This window comes from Pagrus pagrus, assembly GCF_965226575.1.
Source record: "Pagrus pagrus genome assembly, chromosome: 6".
In the NCBI taxonomy this organism is placed as follows: Eukaryota; Metazoa; Chordata; class Actinopteri; order Spariformes; family Sparidae; genus Pagrus; species Pagrus pagrus.
The window spans coordinates 18,296,241-18,321,518 of record NC_140190.1 but is presented as its reverse complement, the minus strand read 5'-3'; the positions used below and the strand labels follow the sequence as shown (position 1 = coordinate 18,321,518).

Below are 25,278 nucleotides of genomic sequence, written 5' to 3'. Positions count from 1 at the left end.
GATCGTAAGCTTGCCGTCATGTTTCTCTTTATATACAGTATAATTGTTTGGGTTTTTCTTTCCATTGTCTTGTTGTTCAGAGTATTCATTTTCTTCACATTTGAAGCAACTTCATGTTACTTATTTTTCCCTTACAATAACAGCTTCAGAATCATGTTGATGGTATAGTGTGTTGTAATAGGGTGAATGGCATCTCTGTCTCAGCCACTCTGCGCCCCCATCACTTGTTTCTGCACTATGTAACTTCAGTGAGAGGGTAGGGTCACAGCCAAATCTCACAAAATGCTAATTTCTACATAAAAGTTTTGAGCCGGTAATCTTTGTTACCACAAGGAATATTACATGGTGCACCCCCTAGCATATGTTTAAAACGGTTTCTTCCTCAGCATGTATGGCGAGTTTGGCATCACAGCTGTCGCCATCTTGCTTTTTTGGAGCCTGAGTATTTGGAGGAGAGGGAGGAGTTGGGGAGGATATCCTGAGGACACACCATGGTGGTGACTTGTCAATCAAAAGGTAGCCAAAGCCTAAAAAAGACTGGGTTGTCCAGTAATCGGAAGGTCGCTGGTTTGATTCCATGGCTCCCCCGGCAAGTCCATTTAAACCCTCAGCATACTCTGCTTTATCTTCTATTTCACTTTACAATGACAATAATTTACAAAATGATGTCGTGCTGTGTTGAAGAAGACTTGAAACTAGTGATTGAGACCATAAACGCGTTAGGAAACTGCTTAGTGAAGTACTGAGTCAAGTGAGAATTATGTCATTTTCTCACAAGCTTACATACAACTGAAACCAGTGGATTCGCCCCATGCTGGCCAGTACACAGCATGCAGGCAGGTTTAAGGCACTTTTGCCTCGGCTACAGTCAGTGAAGGTTTCCCACAAGACAGAGGTGAGGTGAGGTTGGTAGCTTATCGTAGAGACGAGTTTGTATTGAGGTTGTTAACGTTTTGGGACTTTGTGGATACGTTCATTAGAAATGTTTCTTCATTATTTGATAAAAAACTAATCCAAGAAAATGTATTAGCAGTTGTAAATTAGCAGGATATACATGTAATTTCTAGGGAACAGGGTTGTTAAATGACAAATGTGCATTAAACAGAGAGATATTTTAAATAACTTCAATGAATTCAAAGCAACAGATTAACAACAGAGATAACGTCAGCCGAGTGGCCATCCGGCTCGTCACAGCCGTCCTAATTGCCGCGTTAGAGCGGGGACACGCCTGAGACACAGGTCTCATTATTCTGACTTCTCATTTCACAAATACTCGGCAAGTTCTTTCTTCCCGACTTCAACTGCCGTCACTTATTGTTCTGTTTCTGAGCAGGGTAGTTCTGGATCATAAACTCCATCTCCTCACATTTGCATATTCTCTTCAGAGCCGCAACGTCTGCACTCTCCTCAGTTGTCTCCTCAGGTGAGAGAGTAGGCCATCACATAAAAAAAGAAATGTTTCAGGCTGTGCCGACTGCGAGGACGCTACAATTAGGCGACGTGACCACACCTGTTGTTTAAGTCTCTTGAATTTATGCGGCTTATTGTTGTGAGGTGCATTATCTCGACATCTCTGTGGGCTTTAATTATCGAAACACTTAAAAGAGTGTTGTAGAGTTCATCAGTGCTCTGTAGCACTCGACACAGGGCTGCCAAGAAAGAAACGAGGAAGTGGGCGGGGGGCAATTAGAGAGTGGAGCAGCTTCCACTCAACTCTCGTCCCAGAGGAATTCTGTCCTCACATTGTGGTTCCAGTCAATAATTCAGCCTCTGGATTTAACCATTTGTCACCGTATCAAACTTCCCGTTGCTGCTGTGACTGACTTGAGGAGAAGCTAGAAAAAAGGGCTGTCAGGGTGAAACGGTGCATCCAGGTCGGCTCATGACTGAAGAAACCACAGAATGTCAGAGCTGGAATCGGTTAGTCAAGGTGATACAACATGTCACATATGAATGTTTCCTGATCTAAAGCCTCTGTACGCACATTATTTATCAGCACCTTACATATGACTGTTACATAAATGATTCAAATCATGGGTTCTGATCTGAAAATGCTGTGTTTAAAGGACTAATTCGCTCTTTGGCTGTCGCAACCAGCTGTAATTAGCCCCCAGATGACTTATTTGCTGTAACAAGTAACGCGCCGTGTTACATTTGCAATTCAAGTAATCTGTTATCTAGCTGCATTTTCAAAGAAGTAATCCGTTACTGTAAGAAATTCGTCCCTTTTGTTTCGACATAAAACAAAAAAAAAGAAAATCCATGATGCGTTCGCACAATTTCGGTTTCCCTCCGACTTCTTGGCAGGCAGTACGCAGCCACCTTCAGATGTATTGTGTCGGTGTGCAGGTGATGGCAGCTTCTGGTTCATCAGTCGCACGCTGAAACATGATTGTTTTCACAGAGGCAGGTGCTAAAACTGTGTGTCTCGGTTCAGTTCGCTACCTGTCACATACCCTCGGTTTCTGTTTACTATCTTCAAAATAATGCAACCTTTTTCACTGCAGTTGAATTGCAAGAAAAATAATAAGAAAATGACACGTTGTATGAACGTGTTAGGCCGTGTGCGCTCCTGCTCCTACTCAGTCTTGTGTTTTGTGGTCAAACAGAAGATTAGTAAAGAGCTTTGAAGAGGATATTGCACCTGTCGTCCCTGTTATTATCATCCTGCACAGTTACAGATTACTGGCCGGAGAATATCTTATTCACTGCCGGTCACTGAGTCAGCACATTTAAGGAAGACAAACAACATCTGGACAAAATATTCAGCAACATGCATGAAAGACTCGCAGAGGTTTCACTTGTGGTAACCGAGAAGTACTCTTACAAGTTACTTTATAAAGGGAGTAATCTTGAAATGTAGCTTTAAAAAGTAACGCTAGCCAACACAGCTGATGATGTCATAATTCACACAGTAAATGTGAAGTTTTGATCAGGTTGTTTTGGACACGAGGACAGTCTCTTTTTCTGTTTCTTTGTTTCGTCTCTGTAAGTTTATTCTTCCTTTTCCTCTCTGTTAAAATGTCTTGTATATCTGTTTCAGGCTTTGTCTCTACTTTCCTCATATCGCTGTTCTGCTGCAGAGGAGAGAAGTCCATACGTGTTTTTTGATCGCTATCGACCGTCAGAGACTTCAGGATACAACTCTGCGTGAAAAGAATTTCCATTAAATGCAAATTTAAAAACCAATAAATCAAAGTGTTTTTATACATCAGGAGCTGCTTTGCTGCCGCACATGGGCCACACAAAGGAAATCACAAAGTTTCTGCTCATTAAACGGACGACTTGGATATTTTTAGTCTGTAACATGAATAAATTATCCTATTCCAGAGCGGCTGGAGAGTGAGTACGTTCAGTCAGACCGCTTCCTCTTGAACGCATATGAAAGCGTGACAGTGTTGTCGAGAGCGGCTGTAAAGGTCACATCAGTTCAACACAAACACAATCTACAATTCCATCATCGACTGCCATTTATTAGTATCAAACCACTGCTACAAAATTACATCAAACATGATGAAAATGGGACTTGCATACGTGCTATACACAATGTAAGCTTGAAAGTAATTAAAGTACATGAATTTTCTTATTCCTGGACAAATATCAATATATATTTATATATATTATATATAGATATATCAATGCCACTTAAAGCCATATATATCATTCCAGTGATCTAGAGCCTATAAATGTACAACTATTTCCCTGGTGGCTGACGGAGTAAACATTTCCCTTCCAGACTTCTCATCACATTATTTTTCAGCATGATGATTTGAAACAAAGAAAGAAACAAAGAAAGAAACAAAACAAAACAAAAAAACATAGCGAAAAATAAAAATTAGGATGTTCCCGTCAACCTTAAAATGTCCGCTCCCATTATTTTGTAGAAAGAACAAAAATGGCATATTCAGAATACAGAAACAGAAGAAATGCTGCACCTCATACCTTGAACTCTACTGGAGGCCACTCCATTTAAACAAACACAACGCTGAAGACACATTATGATGAACTGCTGCTACAAAGAACTGATTTATTGTGTCATTCAGTGTGCATAAAACAATGTGTAATCTGCCTTTTGAGGCGTGGAGAAAAATACAATAGGATTACAATTACTGTCAGTCAAATGATGACATTTCCTCTCTGGCAAACCTCCGTTCACTCCTTCACGAAAAACTGACAACTGCCCCGGAGCTTCACGTGAAAACACTTTGCAGAGTGTGATTCAGTCATTCGGCGTCATGGAGAGACCTGGCTTAGATAGCTCGCTTTAAAACCCGGGCATTATCTCAGGCTCTGCATCATTGCCTGGCAACTTATTTTCCAGTTCAGTGGAAATAATGAGGGACAGGTTGACAAATTCTTGATGCAACCTCTTTTTAAAATAGCACGTCCCTGCCTACATTGGCAGCTGCCACACTATCAGAGGGATTTCAAAGAAAACGGAGAGAGTCAGAAATTACTCACTGTTTTGTACCAATTGAAATGTTTGAGAAAAAAAGTAAGAGGCCTATTTCAAAAACTTGATGTTTTTTTTTCTTTTTCCATTTACAACTGAATGAAACTTGCCCAGAGATTGGTTATGGAGAAAGTTTTTTTTTCTCTCCTGCTGCCTGCTTTTGACAGGACGGGTTGCTTTTTTCCTGCTGTGCAACAAACATATCTACCATACTGAATGCTAGCTCTCAAGAAACAGAGGCTTTTTTTGATACCGGCAACTCAGTATGCTGCTCAGGAAAGTGGGATGGCGACTGCGGGAGCTAGGCAGCGGCGCCAGTGTGTAGCATGACACAATCTCCCAGTTAAAACTGACAAAGGCACAGGAAGGGTTTCATTAACCGCAGGGTCAGGAGGAACCCCTGTCTCACAACTCCTCCACTCTCCTCTCCTGTTCGTGACGGCCACAGACACCTTTGTGAAGAGCCGAACAAACAATGTGACACCGCGAATCCATAACCTAAAGTATACGCTGCCATATGGTACTGAGTGGTCAAATCACAATAATCTGTGAAGCATTCTGTGTTGAAAACATACGCTGACAGGTTGAATAGTTGTCTTAGTTATTAGTTTGTCTTTAAATGCCACTACAATATGTTGCCTCACCTCCCAACATCAGCTTTCGTTGGCAACACATTATCAGGATGTTTCCTTCAGTGACATCCATCAGCATCATCTGCAAAATATTTCTTGCTGTTTGTTTATTTGTTTGTCTTTTTAACTGCAGCAGGAACATTTTTAGACAAGGTCAGGTACAGTTTGTCAATCACAGACAAGATTAATAAACAGGCCTGTCAAACGTGTACCTGCCAATACTAAAGAAGTGAAAGCAAACAAGCGAGGCTAATTCAGCCAGAATTAAATGTTGGCGTTTTTTACGTCTCTGCAAACGACGGACACCTTCAAATTTTTCACTTTTATGTATCATATCAACATTTCTACAATGTCACGTTCATATTAGTTGTATATGAGCTGACACAGCGACATGACTGCTCGGTGAAACAAAACCACTGTTTGAGGAGCTGCTTCAACATTTCGTACAGACTGGAAATTTGTACTGGACATTTTTAACGAGACATCAGGACATTCTCCATCCGCGTTTGTGGATACTGAATGGCGATATACAGAAATGTAAAGTTTCAACATATCCATGGTTTGCAGAAACGCACATTACAAACATTTATCACGGCAGTTAAGTCGGGATTATTCATCCATCCAGTTTGACTTGAACCCTGCTTCCGTTTCCTTGGATGATAAATACACACTATTACATTGAACTTTCACTACGCATTGATCGGTGTTGTTATAATAATGATGACATTTAACTATGGTTTATCTGCCATTCTACTTGGGGGTTATATTGTCAGAATAATTTAACGATGTGTCATGACACCACTTGTCTTCAATTAGATATTTATATGATATCTGCGACCTATGTGGAGCGCTTCAGTTTCCTGTGTTGAGATATCGATTGTTTGGTTGATGCTATAAATAGCCAATGAAGAGAATATTATAGAGTGAGCAATAATTTCATACATTTTTATGTTTTTAACAGCTAAATTACTTCAGCTTGTGGCAATAATGCTCTAAATGAGGGTTATGATTGATAAAATACTTTAAAGGCACATGTAGGAGAAACAGGACAGTATGATTCTGATACGTGAAGGGGTGAGAAGAGGAGGACGAGGATGCTCTGGAATTGAGAACTTAAAAATTCTGGGTGGGGATTGTGGGACCGTAATGATACGCGCCGGCATGAATATTTAAAATCCTCTTATCTTAAATTTAAAAGTGGAGGGATTTTTTTCCCTGCGCTGTCAGCTGGGAGCGCGAGGTGAGTCAGTGATCTCTGCAGGTGGGTGGCGTGGCCTCTTTTCAGCCTGCACATCAACACGACTTTTTCAACTGAACTTTAAAGAGGTGGGTCACACGACAACCGTGGATGTTTTAGCCGAGAGTGTATATTCAGGTCACAGTATACTCCAAAGCCTTGTGCTGTCGGGGAAAAGAGAGAAGTAATATTGATAGACCCCAGATGCATTATGGGACAGGCTGAGCGAGCGTGAGTGATTAATGTTTGTAAATATCTCCAGATCATATACACTGAGCGACACACTCCAGTCAATAATGATGATGCAGTGCAAACTGTGGGCAATCCTATGTACTGTGGCATCTGGCCATCTGGGCTCAGGAGGATTTATACTGAGTTTGAGGGCAGAGGGGAGGGGATCAAATATGCATGATACTGCAAAATTAAGATGACTCAATAAATCAGGCTACACTGAACAAAAAGAGAATACTCACAGAATTGTCTGAGCCAGGGTTGTAGAGTACAGGGTTCAAAAGGGCCTGTTGTCACTTATAGGGGGAAATACACAAAACTGTGAAAGCCTTACACTGGAAGTGCTCAAGCATAATGTTAAGATTATGTGAGAATTGATATAAGAGATAATCTCAGACGTATAGCTTTGTTTCCTTTGAACAAAACAGGGTGATCATGTTCACTCCTTTATTTCCCTTTGTTGTCACTTCTACAGAGAGCAAATGTCAGTAGAGTGGCTGAGGAGAGCTACTTCATGACTGCAGGTACCAGAAAAACAGGCGCTCTTTGGATCCAAGGACATGTCATGAGAACAAAAAAGAAGAGAGAGGTTAGACCTGTACTTTCCTTTGTGACCAAGGAGTCATAACCAGAAAATACCGAGGCACACTGCTGTGCAAAAATTAAAACACCTTTGAATGCTTGGTACTTTCTGGTTGAACCTCTCTCTCTTCTTTTTGGGCCACCTAGAATCCCTTTTCATGATGCTAATCACAACATAGAAGTGGATGTGTATTTATTGGTGACCACTATTGAAGTTAGCTATTGAAACGTCAGTTTTAGCTAACGTAACTTCACCGACTCAGTAATATTTTCACTCATTTTCAAAGATTAGGTCAAAATATCAAATCAAAATATTAATGTATTATGTACTGACAATTATTCATTATGTGCTGGTTTTAGCTGTCTGTCAGCACTTGACTGCTGTCTCTAACGTACCATCTTTAGTTGGGACAGGCATGTTTAAGTTACTTATTTTTGTAGTTTAGTTAACAAGACGACTGTTAATGTTAATTTGTCGTTGTCATGATGGCGCTCTCAAACCGTCCCGGTGCTACTGACAACCCCTTCGAGTGCCCATTAACTCAGATATGGGTTTATATTGAACATGAAGACTTTTATTGCAAATAATAGTGATTTGATAAAAGGGACTTGTTAATACCATTATTCAAGAATAATGAACATCCAGTACATTTCATATGGATTACTAGCATGGTCTTAACTGCTTAGACAAGCAACCAACAGAACTCCAGACTGTCACCAATGTGCCACAAAAATCATCATGACTCTGAAAAGCAGTTGTTTTAGTTTATCAGCAAAGTTGATTCAAATAAATCACAAACAAACATAGCCTGGTGGTCTGTAGGAGGTATGTATTTTTAGACCAGATTTAAGAACCAAACGTTTGGAATAAAAGAAACTGGTTCCATTCATAAAAAGTGTGAATATCTGTAAAATGGCCACCTCAAAAACACAGGTTAACTTTGACATGCAGCACAACCATACTCTCTGCACATCGTCAAACACGCGAGTGTGTGAAAACTATGACTACACACTGGCTCTAAAGATCAAAAGGTATCCTATTTTCTCCAAATATACACACATTGATTCTGTTCTATAATACTGTTATATTGGTTCACACCCTCTCTTTTTCAAAAAGTAGGTAATTTGATTGCAAACGTTCATTTTAATGTACTCGTCTGACAAAAAATCAACAACAGTTATGGCATCTAAATGAACCCGACAACATTATAAACTATGCCATACTGTGCCTCATTCAAATAAATGTCACATATCCAGTTTTACATGTTTCAAATCTATTTTTTTTTATACATTGTTTTCATAAAGGAAGAGAATAAATATACTTCTGACCCATTTTCATTATACCTTAACATTTAAACAAGATCATATGGTGCAGTATTTTCATAATTTGTAAAACAAGCTGATAACAATTTCAGTACAAACAATAAAAGAAAAATAAATGTTCAGCAGACCTTAAAACAAATCATCACAAAACGTAAAAGTAATAACAGTGTTTGTGCTTTAAGTCTTTTAACTGCGATGGCTATTTCTCTATAGGTTTGCAGTTACAAGTTCATGTGAAAATACTGTGTGAATTCGGGTACTGTCAGTCCCTCGATGGCGGGACAAAATATAACATCCATCCAAATCCAAAAAAGAGTTTCAAACATGAGAACCTGTACGACAAATACTGCATTTTTATCGGATGCAACTGGCTTACTTGAAAATACCTGTGAGAGCCGTACAGTAGGTTGATAATTGTTTGTTTTTATACTGAATATAATGCCTAATTTGAAAGATAAGTCAGCTATATGTTCATGAACATTCAATAATCAGTAATGTCAAACAAATGAGCTATTTCTTATTGTCTGGAAGTGTCTTTTGAAAGGAGGTTCATTTAATGTTTATGGTACTATTAAGGCATTACAGTACAGTATCTCTGTTTACACCATGGGTTGGTGAAAATGCCAAACATGTAAAAAATTAAACCTTTACAATAACGTTGTTTTTTAACCTTGATATGGTTGATTTCAGAGAACGAAAAAGCCACATTGTTTTACTAAACAACCTCTTGATTTAATTTATTCTCAACTCTGCTGGACGTTCACAATAAATGGACTCATCTTGGAGGAGCTGCTAGCACCTTAGGCCATGTTTGTAGTGATGAGCCTGTTCATAAGTTTTAATTTGTGTTTTGTTGTTCATAATTAACAGGAGGAGGTCTCAGATTGGAGCCAAAGCAGGTTTCATTGCTGTTCTTTTCTCACGAAATCTTAAGTTACACGGCCTTTGGCTCTCTTTGACTTCCTTTATCTGTTAACTGGCACAATGAAGTAGATATATTTACTGTTAAAAGACTGTAATATACTTAAGTATTGAATTGTCTGTAAGGGAAAACAGGCCAACAATACAGAATACTGCTTTCCCAGAATCCATTATCCAAGAATCATGCCAACAGTTGAAGCCAAAAACTTCAAGCCATCTACAGTGTGCAGCTGTGGGTTTTCTTATGATCAGTACTGTAGGTACACAACACAATCAGAGACAAACCCTTTGCTCAGACGCCCACTGGAAGTGGCATGTTTTTAAGAACTGCATCTTTAAGAGAAAAGCTTAAAACAGTTGATCTTGGGCTCTGCTTTTTCTTCTCAACTGCAACGGTTCGTTGCAACATTCACGTATGTGGACTCACTGAAAGAAAAGCATGGAGTATATACTGTAGTATTTATATTTTCAAGAAAAATGTAAACAAAGGGCAGCGATGTTCCTCCCTCAATACTGTACAAAGTCATGGACTGTGTTAATGTTCTTGGTCGAATGAGAAAAGCTGGTCCCACTTGAAACAAAAGCCTACACTATATTAAAATATAAAGATACGATACAGTATACTTTGCTACTTTGACGGCTGCCTGATCAAATCTGTGAGGCAGGCATAGTAACTGAAGGACCCATTTCAGAATACAACAAAGCACACCTTCAACACTGTTCATCCATCTATTGAGTAATCATGACAATACAGGTCCTGAAAAAGCCCTGCCTTTTATGTTCTTTTGTTTTTTTTTTCTGTGTTTTCTGTATTTTTTAAGCACACTCCATAATCTGAATTTGTATTATTAGGAATCTAAATGTCTTTCCTTTGTTCAACAACCCATAATACATTCATTACAACATTGGTATGGTAATTCTGTGTACTGAGAGACTTGGCACAATTGCGTCTTTTTAGCCATGTACAAAAACTGATGAAAATGTCAATTTTGCGCCATCGCCTCCCAGAGAAAGAGGCATGAAAGTATAACTCATTTGGGAAGTTTGGGAGCTTTTTGATATGAGTGGAGGTGGAGTGGGGGGGGGGAGGGGGCTGAGCACTGATTCACAAGGTCAATCAATGAGAAAAGAAGATAGGAAATAATAATAATTAAAAAAAACATCATAGTATTTACATGACATAAAATTTCACCAAAAAGCAAAGAGAAAAAAAAAAAGTTCCCCACACAAAGTAACGCTGATTATTTCCCCCTAACGGCTTTTCAACAAACTGTACCAGATGTGATTCCAGCCATCAGCAATGTCAAAAAGGATTCATAAATGCTCTCCACAGTCATTGTGTCTGGGCTGGCCTCTGCTAGTACACGCTGATGAAGGAGGAGAGAGCCAGGACCAGGTATCGGCAGGCCAGCGGGACGTACGCGCTTCCTGTGCTCCCATAGGGTGCAGTGTTGGGCGCTGTGGGCAAGGAAACAAGAGAAGCTCTGATTAGTTGTGATTGCACTTTCACTCAGCAACACCCAGCATTTGAAATCCCACAGTCAGCTTGGTATGGTGCTTCCAAATGAGACCCTAAAAACTGCAATTACTGTAGCACAGCCACTACTTTAGGTTGTCTTCTCTATTTGTAAGAGAACCTCATACTTCACGACCCTGCTGCTACTGAACAGCGTGGAAGAAGTTCACTGATCCTGTACTGTGGGAGAACCAACACCGCAATGTAAAAGTACTTTTTATCAGAAAAATATACTTTAGGTATCAAAATTAGAGCCTGTGACTCACATTTTATTATATATTACATTATTATAATGTGAATACTAATTGGTACTACACTCGTAGCTGGTTGACATGGATATAGTTTCAACTCTTACAGTCAAGTGATTTACTCCACTGGTTCCCAACCTGGGTATCAGCACAGGATAATAGGAGAGGTCATTAGATGATTAATCAGGTCAAATAATTAATTATGACCTGACTCAGGAAGTGGGGGGGATGGTGGTGGAGTAAAGACTGGCAATATGGCTGCTGAGCCAGTGATCACAGGTCAAAAGATTGCATTTCAACATTTGTAAGCGTGACACCACAGGATAAATTTAAGGCAAACTTTGGGACAATATCCAGCTGTGTTCGTGACGACAAAATCAGGTGCTTTTACTGAGCCCCTGGGACATCTCCTGTTTGTAGTTTGTAGCAACCAAAACAGGAATTTTATGCTAAACCTGATTTTTTCACGAACCCTAACCAAGTGGTTTTTGTGCCTAAACCTAACAAGAGCAGAAGTGCAGCGTTGTCACAACATAAAATTGAAAATTGGAAGGAAAGTAAACGTAACACGTCAGTGGCTTGCAGAAAGTATATTGTCAACATTTATTCTGGCGATTGTCTTGAAAATCATATAAACACAAAAGTTTGTAGTGAGGTAAGAGAGGAGGGAAATAAACTAAAATCTGAAATGCTACTCATATTTGTATCATCATCACTTTTAGTTTGTTTTGTGAAATATATGACAGCTTTATCTTTTTGGCTCATCAAACAGTTATTTGATAAAAACTCTCAGGTAAGTTCAGACAGGAAGTCACTCTTTAGTTGAATTTTCTACTTTTATCTTCACATTTTGTGCAACTTTACTTTTTAAAAAAGATGTCTAGGAAATTGTTCAAAAGCTGTTAAGTTCTCAGCTGCACCAACAGTCGAGGCAAGCGTAAACTTTGGGAAAAAAACTGAATGCAAAATAGTCAACTGCCCCTGTCAGAGACCATACACTTTACATACATTTCGGTGTGATGCGGAGGACCAAGATGATCAACAATATCATAATTATAATTGATGAATGATTTTATTGGAATTTTGACCCCCTATGAGGGACCAGTAGTCAGCATTTTGTTGCTCATTGCCAGGTGATTAATGAAATCATCTTAAGCACCTAAAAATTATTTTTTTTTACTAATGTACTGTAGCTGGTCTGTAATGATTAAATGCAGATCTAGACTGATGATGCAAGCTAGATGGTACGGTAATGTTAGTATCCCACACAGTACTTTATCACTTGAAATGTGTTGGATGGTCAAATTTATTCTCTACTCTAATTCTCTATTCTATTACTCGATTATCTGTCAAGTACCAAAGTACCTTCATCAATAACTGGGGGCCACTGTCTCACATCTTCAATCCAACTAGCCACACTGCTGTCGCTGTCAGCAGCAGACACTGAGTCACTACGACCTGCCACCGCAGTAACAGCGCCGCCACTAGATGGCGCAATACACAAATCAGTCGCAAGATTACTATAAAATACACTGGAATAGAAATACTGAACTAGAGTCTCATTCAAATTGTAGTGCTTGATTACTCGCCACCATGATTCTAAAATATTCTAAAATAGTTTTCATTTTCTTGAAAACTATTTGTTCTGTGTGACAAAACATTTATTCCCTCTTTCCTCTATTTCATATTAGTGTTTAAAAAAAGCCATCAGTGGAGAAGAAGAGAGTAGATGAGGTCTTTTCTTCACTTTCCTATCGAAGGCGCCTTTGTTTTGTGCTGTTTGTGTTCCTCTGACCAGCGGACGGCCACAGTAATATGAACAGGTCTCTCTGGAGAGCTGCGTCAGGCAGGCAGAGAGGGAGAGGGCAGCCTTTCATTTGGAGGGGCTACTGTGCCTCAATGCAGACACACTCTTTTAGCTTGTAGCTCAATAAAGCACACCTCACAGGCTGCAAAACATGCTCTCGCTCAGCACCCACACATACACACATATAGACTGTATGTACAGGTCACATGCATGCCTGCACACATGCACACACACACACACACACACACACACACACACACACACACACACACACACACACACACACACACACAGAACACAGCGAGGCAGTGCAAACAGCCTCTGCTCTACCAGGGGAAATCATGTGGTGCACAGCCCATATCAGCAGGGTGCCTCTATTTACACGGCCATGTAATTAGTTCACAATGTAACTCCTATGATGTGGACCTCACGTTGCACAAACACATCGGGCAAAGTACATAACCACACACACACGCAATCGTGAACACGTAAAGACCATTTCTTCATGTGTTTCTGAGGCTAGGAACGTCTCAAAAAGGATCGTTAAAGAGGAGGATTGTTATCCCACTGTGCTGTTTTTATTGTGGGATGTGTAATTATTCAATAATACCCGTGCTGGTTGTCATTAGAGTGGCATATGGCTGTTGGTGTGTGTGTTAAAATAAATACAAAGGCACAGAGATTGATCTTTTTTACCAACATAATAGCTCGTTGGTGACAATTTTAACAGGAGATGCCAGGGAGAGTAAAAAAAACAAAACCCCATCCCATTATAACCTGACACAGCGCTGCTTTCACCTGATATTTTCAAGCATTATTTGTCGGCACTGAAGTTGTTTACCTATTAGAGTGAAAACTATAGCTCCGCTGACGGGCGAAAAAAGGGGAAAAAAAGGAAATAGAGGAGCACAAATGGCTGCAAATTTGGATGATGTGTGTGTTAGATGCATGGCTGGCCTGTGTGAACTGCAGCCCTCTTCTTCTTTCTCCTTGTCTCTGCCTTTCTATCTTTGTCTCCCCCTTTTCTCCCTCATTCTCTCTCTTTGTATCCCTCCCTCCTCTCTCTCTCTTCTCCTATCCAAAGTACAGGATAATGACACAGTTTTCCTGGGCTGTGAGAGCGAGCCGAGAAATGGTAACCATAGCAACAACAGCTCCTGTCCTGCTCAGCCGGCCCACTGTTGCCGGAGCCTGAGTGCGCTGCATTGTGCTAGCCACGCTAGCAAAATCATGTATGTGTGTGTGTGTGTGTGTGCGTGTGTGTGGCTGTGGGTGGGGAATAGGCAGATGTCACTATTTCCAGTCTTTAGATTCTCATCTGATCAGTGTTGGCGTAGTTTGTGGCTCAGAATGCTGCAGTAATCACATTAATATCTTGTACACAACTGCTTTTCATGCAGCAGTTCAGGGAGCTCGCAAGGTAATTACTAGATCTGTACTATGACTAATGTTGACTGGGCTGGAGAGCGTAACAATAAAGCCCTCAGTGCTTCAGGAAGGGGAGTGTTAAGTGAGGTTGGGGGAGAGTCAGTATTACTGGGTTCCTGCCTCCTCAGAGTATTTGATTTTGGGCTTGTTTAATGTCTCCCTGTGTCACTGCGAAAAGCAGGGGCCTCTATTGTTTTGACTGTGTGGGTTGTAACTTGCCATTTTAATTAACTCCCCAACCAGGAACTGCCTGCAACACCATTACTCTGCTTATTAACATGAAGGAGAAAAAGACAGACAGACAGAGAGCGAGCGCAAAAGAAAGACAGATACGGGGGAGAAGAAGGGGGAATCAAAGGAAGAGAGAGCTGGGAAAAAAAGACAGTGATTGAAAGGGGTGCGAGAGCAAGGCTGCAGCAGCAGCGGACAGGAGGGAGAGGAAGAGGAAGAGGAGGGGGGGCTCTGACTGAGCTCTACCTCTTTGGGGTTTGAATTTAATTGCCATGTACATCAGCGCCGAGCTACAATGAAGTACCAGAATCCCAGACAATATATCATAGAGAAACCAACAGTGTCAAGATGCGCAAACGCTGGGAAGACAAGCAGCGCTCTAAAGGGAGAGGAGCAGAGGAGATAAGTGGAGATGAAAGCGATATGCTTCAATTACTGTTTTGCAACCGAATTGAAATGGAAAACTAGAGCCTCCCCAGCTCAAGCCAGAGTCATATGAAAATAACAATCCCTGGTTCTCTCTGATTCTGGACTGGAGCCATCAGCTTTAAATAGTGTGCTGGGAGTGCGAGCCGCTCTCTCTCTCTCGTCCTTCGTTCCCTCCCTCATCCCTCTCAAATCTCCATCGACAGCAGTTTTGTCACCCACATATCATATGCACAACAAATGCTAAGGCCCTGAACCTCAGTCACTGTTGACACAGATAATGAATCATACTGAAATATGCAACAGTGACACTCGATGCTGGGTTTGTGTTGAGTACTATCTTGAGTGTTATGCGCTGCACTGTAATTCACTGGGACATCATCATTCATTAAGTAATAGCGTGAGCTCCTTTCCCTTCCTCTTCTCAGCCTTTTAAGTGTCACACGCTGGGCTTTTTTGTCAGGTTTGTACGAAGTCATTCAGAAATCCTCATCCGTGTCGGCTCGCCTTAAGTTTCACACATGTTCCGTGACGCACATGTGAAAATGCAGGACGGCAAGAAGAATAGAAGAAAATCTCCTGTGTTTTTGTGTTGGATTGAGTCTCTGATTCATTCGTTTGTCGTTTAGCGGAAGAAAAATCCCTTGAGTTGGTCGTATTCTCCAAGCTGGCTGTCATGAGCGGCGCGCAGGCGGCAGCCAGCCAGGCAGCATCCCAATCCCCCTGAGGACATGGCTTCAGAGATGGGCTCCTCTGAGCAGGGGGTTGGGGGAGGGGTTCAGTGTCCTTGACCATCAATCAGTGGCCTCTGGTCCTCCCTCCGCCGCTCCCCTGAGAGAGCCCACATGAGACACTCTTGAGCCAGAACTGATCCTGTACACACCGCACTGGAAATCAGGCTAAATCCCTCTACATGCAAGGTTCACAGCAACCACCAAGGGTGTCTTTAACTTAGTACAGCCCGCACTAAAAGCTGTTTTTTTCCAGGGGCACTGCGCTGGTGTTCGGTAAAGACTGAATGGTATATCATGCAACGCTCATGAAATCTGATGAGGGGATGCCGCGCCTTCAAAGAATGTGCTGCGCTTCGTTCGTCTTTTAAGTGACTTACACACTGAGGGTGTGCAAACACTTGATAGAAGGCGATGAAGACATCCCCATGCTTTACCTCACTTCAATCCACTGACAGTGAAATACGCTCGGCCCCTCCATCATTCATCTTGTATCCTCTTGCCTGTAGCAGCCTGCCATATTGAGTCGGCGCACAATTGACTCTCCGACCCATCAGCTCATTCATCCATTTCTCTCTCCATTCCTCCTGGTCTTGTACAAGCAAAACGCTCATCATGACCACATATGATGTTCAAAACTCATCACCTTCGTCTCCCGCTATGATCATCACACACTTCTGCTCCATGGAGCCCTCGTTCACACGGACCTTCGAGCTCATTAGCCCCACCAATCGTTTGCATTAGTGCTAGTAATGAAAAGCCTCCATTAATAAGATGGCCTTCGGAGATCATTTACCCTCCTCCGCCTCCCAGTGCTGCCATATCCTCACCCCACCCCTCCCTCCTGCCCTCACACGCTCCACATCCTGGTACCTGCCGGTTATCAACACCCAGCAGAATGCTTTTTGGGGCCGGAGCCCAGGCTCTAATAGCTCTTCTCAGCATCAGTATCTAACTGGAGAGTGAATGAGAGCGAGAGACGGGTCACCTGATAGCTTACTGAGTGAGCTGGGGGCTCTCGATTGCAGGCAGGCTTTGGCCTTCAGCTTGACTTAATCAACGCCTCTGCGGGGTATCTGGACACATAAGAGAGCCCTCAGCACAGTGTGAGGTGGAGGAAGGAATCCCAACAGAGAAGACATTTCCGGCATTCTCCACACAGATACTGTTCCTTTTCATTATTGATCGACGTCTCACTTTCTCTCTCCTCCTCCTCCTCCTTCTTAAACAGAGAGCGTTTGTGTGTTTCTTTTATTTGAATTGAATAGAGAAGTTATGAGTCTGGCATTCGAGAGAATCCAAAATTCAGAGTGACCTGCACGTATGTTTATTGGACCTATCAATTCAAGGACATGCTTTATGCAGGAAATCAATGGGCTTGCAAATGATGTACTTTATATGCACGCCTCATGGATAAATCTCCATTTTTAAAATGATTTATGAATTTTGCCTTCTAGGTTTTTTTCCCCAGTTTTCTAAATTTAGAGGTTAAATCCACATCAGCACGTTCTGGGAATAAACAACAACAAAAATGCAGTACAGTGTGGATTGATACTTTAAGCAAGGGTTTTTAATCACAGCATTTCCAAAAGCATAATTACTCCATGACTTTGGCTGCTCCAGCTAAATCTGTTTAATGTTAGAGGCTTAATAAAATGCACAGGGATGCAAACAAATGTGTCAGCATGTAGCAAGTTCATGCAGCCCCACTTCTCCCCCCTTCCTCTCTCTGTCTCTATAATAATCTCCCTCTCATATTTGGGTCTCTCACTCTGTCTCTAATAATTCCCTGTGCCCCCCCTTCTGTCTCTCGCTCACTTTTTAATGCTTATCAGGGTTTTATTTCTGCTGCAGGCCCAAGGATTTCGCTGAGTCAGCTGCTGCTCGGCTACTGCGCCCCTGTGATGACAGCGACAATCTGGCCAGTTATGAGGAATGTTGACGACAAACCGACGCTACTTGCATCTCCATGAGCAGCTCCATCAATACAGCCCGGATAACATCTGATCTCCAACCAGGAGGCAACCCTCTCTTCCTACCCTCTCCGCTCTGCCCATCTTTTTTCGCCTGTAGCCTCCTGAAATAGCAATTCCCTGCTGTTATGTATGTAGGATTATGATAAGACAGCTCTCTTTTATCAGTTTCCATTATGGTGCTGATAACACAGCAGGCCTGAATGTGGAGGGTTAAGTGCATTTTCTTCTTGATGGATATAAGATAACTTTATCACTGCAGACTGCCTGGTTATCACAGTTCACCTGGGGCTAGTCGAACCTGACTGGAATTTGCTCACGCTGAGCATCTCTGCGCAAGCACATGAGCTGCAGCCAGAATTCTGCTCGGATGGTCATACAGTATGCAGAGTGATCCATATTTTTTCTTCATATTTACCCACCCTGAGCTGTTAATTGATTTCTCTCAGATCAATGAGGTGGTTTACAGAAATTGTTGGACCAAAAAGGGCCAAATCAATTGCCAAGTGATTAGCATGTGCAGTGGATTATTTCTAGCTCAGGCGCTGCATAAGACTTGAGGCTGCGCGGAGGACAGGCGAACTCGATGGAGGCACACGCCATATGTTTACGTTAATTATTGCTAGTTCAAAGTCTGCTTTAGATAGTGTACGCCCATAGGCTGTGGGAGCGTCACACATGAAATATTCCTTTATTACGCTATGACAGAACCTGAGGCAGTGAATGCACTCCAGTCTCTACTCCCCACCTTGTAGCTGACTGCCTGCGGGAGGTTCAGATAAAAGCTATAGTGTCCTGAAGTGAGCCCCATTGATTCAGAGGGGTATTTTATACAGCAGTTTGAGACAGTACAGGCACTGCCTCTCATACACACACAATACCAAACTCAGTCTGCTCTCTTTGTGTGAATACCTTCCTTTCTAATTCACACACTGAGGGATCTGTTAAGTAGTTAACAGCTGAAGGTCTCAGAAGTGGATACAAACATTTGCACACTTCCAGCATCTCCTGCCACAACGTGCGCCGCAACAATAAAATTATGAAACAAAACAAAACACAAAATGACGGGCTAGTGTTTCATAAATGACCCTCTTGACACACATAGCTGTGGGAGAGAGCAGTCTGGAATGAGAATGAATCCCTTTTTATACTGAAACTCGAAAACTAATTGTGCTGCCGTTAATTAATTCTTAATAGGCTCCGTCTGCTGTCCTGGAGATGGGCTGCACCAAAGAGGCTAAAAACTAAGTCACTGATGTCAGATGCAGTTAATCAGGAGAGTGTATTTAAGGCAGAATTAAGAGTGAATTTAATGTGCGCCACAAAGATGGTCTTCGTATGACATTACTGTGGGAAGGATGCAGCTTACTGAAGTTCTGATTTACATCATAATACAGTAAACAACACGGACAATGGTGAAAGATTAAGCTTTTTTCTATGAAATATTTAGATCCTTTATCAAAGCCACAACATAAAAAGTCTAGGGCTGCACCTAACGCTTATTATTTATCCATTAATCTATCGATTCTTTTTTAAATTAATCTAACTATTATTTTTGCTACGCGTACTTAGCTAATATTTCTAAAGCTTTGAAAGTGAAGCCGGTGCGTCAGTTATTATGATACTTTGTTATTGACACTACTCCTGCCGAGCACCCTAAGTATCGCCAATAATCATTTCCCCAGTGACCTTCACAGGAAACTCGGAGATATATAATTGGATTAGTATCAGTGTTTCATTAACGTGTAAGCAGTATTTACTGTAGTAATTGTCAAGGCGGAACTGATTTTAACTATTAAATCTATAGAACTTTATTTTATCCTATAACATTCAGGGGTGGGATAAAATATCAATAAGGCAATGTATCATGTTGTTTTCTTTTGCAATATGATTACCGATACACTGGTGCCAAATATCAATATTTTTACCAGAACATGTCGGTACTCTAAACACATTCCAATGATAATTCGACTCAACAGAGTCACTACGTCATAACTCCTAACTTGATTCACACGGATTGTAAAGAATTCAGTGAGCTGTAGTTGCAACCTACTTTTGAACATTTCAACTCCATAACTGTTCTGCTTTCTGGCAGATCAGCCTTTTGGCAGTTGAGTGTGTTAGAGAGGCACTGAGCTAAGACTCTGTGCACTTTGTCATATATTGTTTCATTTCTGTTAATGTCAAATTCTGTGAAACCGACATCACAATGCAGTGAATAAATACATAATTCCTGCACTGTGCATTTTTACGGGTCTTTTGTAATCTTCAGTAGACAAATATCATGATGTATTGTTAGATGATGATTGTCTTCTAATGTATCGATAATTGCAGAATTACTGTAATATGATACTATCTGTATCGTGAATCATATCATAACGTGAGTTACTCTGTGACTCCCACTCCTTAAAACAATGTGTTCTGTTTTATGAGATGATTGTTTGTTTATACTTAATTATTAGTTTATATTATAATTAGTTTATATTGTTTAAGTTTATCTCTATAAGTTAAGTTCAAGTACCTCATAATTGTACTTTATCAACTTACTTCCACCACATAGACAGCCCTCTTCTAAGTGTGACTGGCCTTAGCTGCGTAGGTCTGGCTGCTTTTTTGGAAGTGTCAGAAAATCAACACAGTTTAAGAGTATACAAGTCAAGGTGATTTGATGCACTACAAAATGCTGCCAAGTTAAAACAATGGGTGCATTTGAAAGTTAAGTGTGACGCACGTCCAATTTGAGTGCCTTCCAGGCTTTAGACTAGTATTTGGAAGTGCTGAGTTGTGCGCACTCTGTTCAATGACAATAACTTTTGTGGTTGTATGAATAAAAGGCAGACAATATCACCTCACACTGAAATGTGTCAGATTGTTAAAAAAAAAAGCCCTTAACACTTATCTGCTCCTCCACATACCCCCTCCCCCCTACTCCACATCCACTTCAGCCTTTCCTCTATAGGCTTATCCTTTGTGCTTCACTGACACTATCGATATGCAACTTCCATTGCAGCATAAATACCAGAACTGATGATGGTGACACATGCTCTTTCCTTTTTGATGTGGTACTGTGCGTGGTGACTGCAACTCCAAAGTATGTGAGCACCACTCTCTCTGCCTTTGTGTTCCCTTTTTCACATGAGGTCAAACATTATTGACTGGAATCACTGAGGGGAATAAGTCTGCGTTTACCGACAAATTGGACTGGTGGATTGACCCCTGGTTCAACTCAGCTGGGTACCAAGAACAGCAAATATCAATACATGTGGTAAAACACACATACACACACACATGACTCTCTTTGAAGCTGAAAAGAGAGCAGATGGATTCACATTTACATACAGTATTCATCATCAAGTCGACTCGCTGCTCTTGTGACAGTGAATGTGAGCACAGGAAATGTCAGTTCAATTATATTGCATTCGTACCATTAAAGGCAATTATGGAAGAATGTAAAGGGTCACAAAGTAGCCATATAAAAGGGACTAATGCCATCTGTCTAGAAAATAATGATCAAAGTTCCACCAGCAATTTCAAAAAATGCTGTTTTATTGGTTAATAAGACTCAGAATCCTATTACTGGGCTCCTCTATCAATGTTAACGCGTCCTATATTATGTGTGAGGACAAAAAGTGAACCAAGATCAATTGAAACTCCACTTTCTCATCAACACTACTTGTTAAAACAGTTTCTCCAAGTAAGGATGACATCCCATTCCAGCAACGTACACAGCATACTAAAATGAAACATTTCTAAATGAACTAAAAATATGAACTCAAGACGATCAGTCTTTGAAAAACTTTTCTAGACTCAAACTGCAGAAGTACCAAACCCACAGTGAGAGTTCGAAAGGTAAGGTAACAAGTAACAATTTCAACATGCCCTCCTTGTGTGACTCATGACAACTGTCTCATTTTAGACATTGTTTGTCAGTAATTTTCACGTTGAAAGCACAATCAGGAGCCTACAACACATATTCAGATGTCAATCCTCCATAGTATAAAATGTCCGGAAAAAAACATGAAGGCTAGCAATATTCTATATACTGAATCAAAGTGCCGTTGAGCTAACAACAAAGGTCACTTCCTGGTAGGCATCTGGTGGTTGATTTGTTTCTGTTGTTATTTTCAGCCGTAACTGTAACATTTAAACATATATAATTAATCACCCGATCTATCTGACATTTCTGGTGAGCTTATTTTTAATACTGTGTTACTTTGCAAGCATCTTTGATGAACCAAATGTACCCAATGGAGACATCTCAAAGCTGGTAAGACGAATCGCTACTTCTAGTTTTGGGTAAACTCAAGAAGTCCTTTTCTTTAATCTTAGGTCCAACAGATAAATTGGGTCTCCAACCTGCCGTTAGTGAAAGTGTTATAAGCATTATTTAGCATTTTATACTTTTTATTTTTTAAGTCCTTCCATGGGAACAACACCATTCGCTGATAATATAATTATTTGACCAGTGCTAACACCTTCTCTTTTCTCTTCAGAGACCAGATACTGCAGATAAGACTGAAGTTTCTTGGGTAGGGAAAAAGTAACTTGACTTGGGACTTACTTGGCTTAATTAAGGACTCAAAAAAATTACTTACTTTAGACTTGGACTAATTGACTTTTGTCAAATGTCTGATTAAAATAGAGAATATAATGAGCTTATTGTTTAAACAGAAACTTAACACCTCTTACAAGTGTTATTCATCAAAAATATAATTCTTTCTTTTCTAGGGGGACTTAGATGATTAAATATTTTATTGGGTTGTTTATTAATCCTCTTTTGACTATATCAAGGTTTGGACTGATTTGGAACAAAGAAGGGGGTTGCTAGTCATCTCAAAACACATATTGATCACGCAAATATCAACAGACAACGCAAATTAGACTCTATTAAAATCTAATTTAGTGGCAGACACACAAAGGCAATGGAAATTAATAATAATTGAAGAAGGGAATATCCCTCCGATTCTGATCTCTGCTAGGATAGCTAACTGTTCTGGTGAAAGGCACAGAAGCCCCTTTCCAGTAATTATTTTTGCTGTTTCATGTTGGGGTACAGATCTGTGGCTGGCAGTCCACCGGGAGCCACCCACCATCACTAAGATCTCCCTGTGCAAGACGGCATTAGGAATAACAAATGTAAAGCAAAATGGTCTAATCCGCTCGTCTCTTTTAAAATGTGCTCAGACAAAAGCGCCTGGGATTCTTCAGTGCTAATTAACAATGTCAATGGTGACAGGACGCTGGCTGGCGAGTAGCTCAGCCCATTGATTGTTTCAAACACATTACAGTAATTCAGCAGGAAGGGGGGACTTAGATAAAAAAGAAAGGAAAGAGGGCGTTTATCACTTCAGAGGACGATACAGCCTTGGTGTATTGAATCCCAAGATTATTTTGCCAAAGGCATCTCTGAGCGTGTTCACTGACCTTTCTTCATCATTCGTGAATGTAAAGAGGGTGGATCCTTGTCAAAAGCCTTAAATAACTCATCAGCTGCAAGGCCAAGGGAATACTAAAGGGTTAATGGTTTCTGTTTGGGGCCTTCCAGGCTTTAACCTGGAGCACTTGCAATTCAATTGAATGCGAAGAACTGAAGAGGGGAGCGGGGAACTGAGATAGTATAAAAGTGTGCACGAGCATGTGCATTTAGAAGTGTATCATTAATTGTCTGCAGCCCCCCCAGCCATCCACCACTAATGCACACATCCATGCACACACGCCACCATAACCACCAAATGGGAATGTTCTCAGCAGCGGTTGTGTGTGCTGCACTTTTTATTAGCCTCTTGGGGAGTGTATCACACACAGTGACACACCACACCTTGCACCCAGAGCCTTCAGTATTAACTGAAGGCCGGCAGTGCTGAAGACGCCAAACAGCTCGGAAATCGAGCCGATAGAACTAACCTTATTTAACGGCCAGACATCCAAGCCATTTCCCCAAAGAGAATGCCATTTCTGAATGTCATGACCTTTTCTAACCGCATTTAAAAACCTCCAAGGTCTTCAAGGTGTGGTTTGTCAATAAAAAAAGATTTTGAAGACTTGTGAGGAGCGGTAAACAGGAAGGAAGGCGTTGCATATGCTCAGCTTTTAATGGCTGGTTTTTTGTAGATACTGTCATCTGTTGTTGGGCTGATTGAGAGGTTTTTCCTGCGGCTTGTGACAGTGATTGAAGCGGTGTGTGTGTGTGTGTGTGTGTGTGTGTGTTAGAGTGTGTGAGCTAGATGAACTTTAGTGCTCACAGTTTTAATAGAATAAATACAAGGGAAATGAAAAGATAGAAAATGCTTTAGGGGTGTCAGTGTGTTTTACTGTGTGTGTTTGTGCATAGGAAAGAGTGTGTAACATTTAGTGGGTGATGGGCAGCATGGACAGATTTAACGGTAGGGGGAACTTGTCGTGAAGAGCAGTTCTCTCTGTTCAGGCATCTCAGAGATAATTGTCTGCCAGAGTAAAACAACACTGTGCAGCAGCACTGCTGCACCGAGCACAGAGTTCATCCTGAGAGGGCGGAGGGGGCGACACTGAAGACATCAAACTCGACAAAAGAAGTAAGGAAGGAATTAAAGAAAAGACGAGGGGGGAGGCGTCTGGGGTGTGATTTGAGAAGACAGCGGACCAAAATCTTTTGCTGTGTCATAAGTACAGCGAGAATGGATCCACATGATCGATATCACAATGTTTTTGAAGGTGAAACAAGTGCAGGAAGTCAACAGGATTCATTTAGAAATCCCTCTCTGCGGACTCAGATAGGAAAGTGTAGAAAACCCTACTTAAGAATAGCACAAGTGAGCTCTCGTATCACATTTCCTCCAGCATGTTCACGCATACAAAGTGGAAAGCCAATGCAGTTCTAGTTGTGCTGTTTGTGTCCGGGCTGTTGTGATTAAGAGGAGATCGAATTCTGTTTCAGGCAAAGCTGGCTTAAATGCAAATAGGTAGCCAATACAGTCACATCTCCGATGACTGACAGGCATTTTCATGCAAGTGTTGTAAGAGGGAGTTAAAGTTCAATTGATGGAGCGAGCCGACAACACAGCAACTGAACTCCAAACAAACCTGTAAACGCCCACAGGTACTTCTCTTAGTTTTCTGTTTTTTATAGGGAAACCTGCTGCGAGCCAGTGCATGTCATCAAGCTGACTGAACTCTGTTTGACACATTCTCTCATCGGATGTGTTTATATGCACATAGTAACCGATCCCAATTGCATTTGGGATGGCTAACACCTCATGGCTGCAATCCACTTCACTTGAAACTCATTGGACACAGAAAACTGCAATGGAACATTTAAAACCGGAAACCCAAGTCGGAAACTCAGGCAAACTCCATCCATCCATCGCCTGATGTCCCATCAACATGGCAGCGCACACAGAGAACAACTTTATGCTGCTGGCTCTGGTTCATGATTTTGAGCATGCTCAGCACTCATTTACACAATGTTGAGGTGATGTACTTTATTTGAATGAACAGAGACGAGTAAGACGGTAAACTTAATTTATATTTATTAATTTATACTGTTCTCTTTGCCAATGGTGC

The 25,278-nt window shown here is 41.1% G+C and overlaps 1 protein-coding gene across 2 annotated transcripts in view; it reads right to left on the bottom strand.

Annotated features, from left to right (window-relative positions):
* Positions 1-3,447: 3,447 nt before the first annotated feature.
* negr1 (neuronal growth regulator 1) overlaps positions 3,448-25,278 on the bottom strand; it is a 154,939-nt gene continuing 133,108 nt past the window's right edge. For both annotated transcript variants that reach the window (XM_084354261.1, XM_084354262.1), the window contains one exon: positions 3,448-10,837. In XM_084354261.1, the coding sequence (XP_084210387.1) occupies positions 10,737-10,837 (101 nt within the window). In that variant the 3' untranslated portion in view covers positions 3,448-10,736. The remainder of the gene's footprint in view (positions 10,838-25,278) is intronic.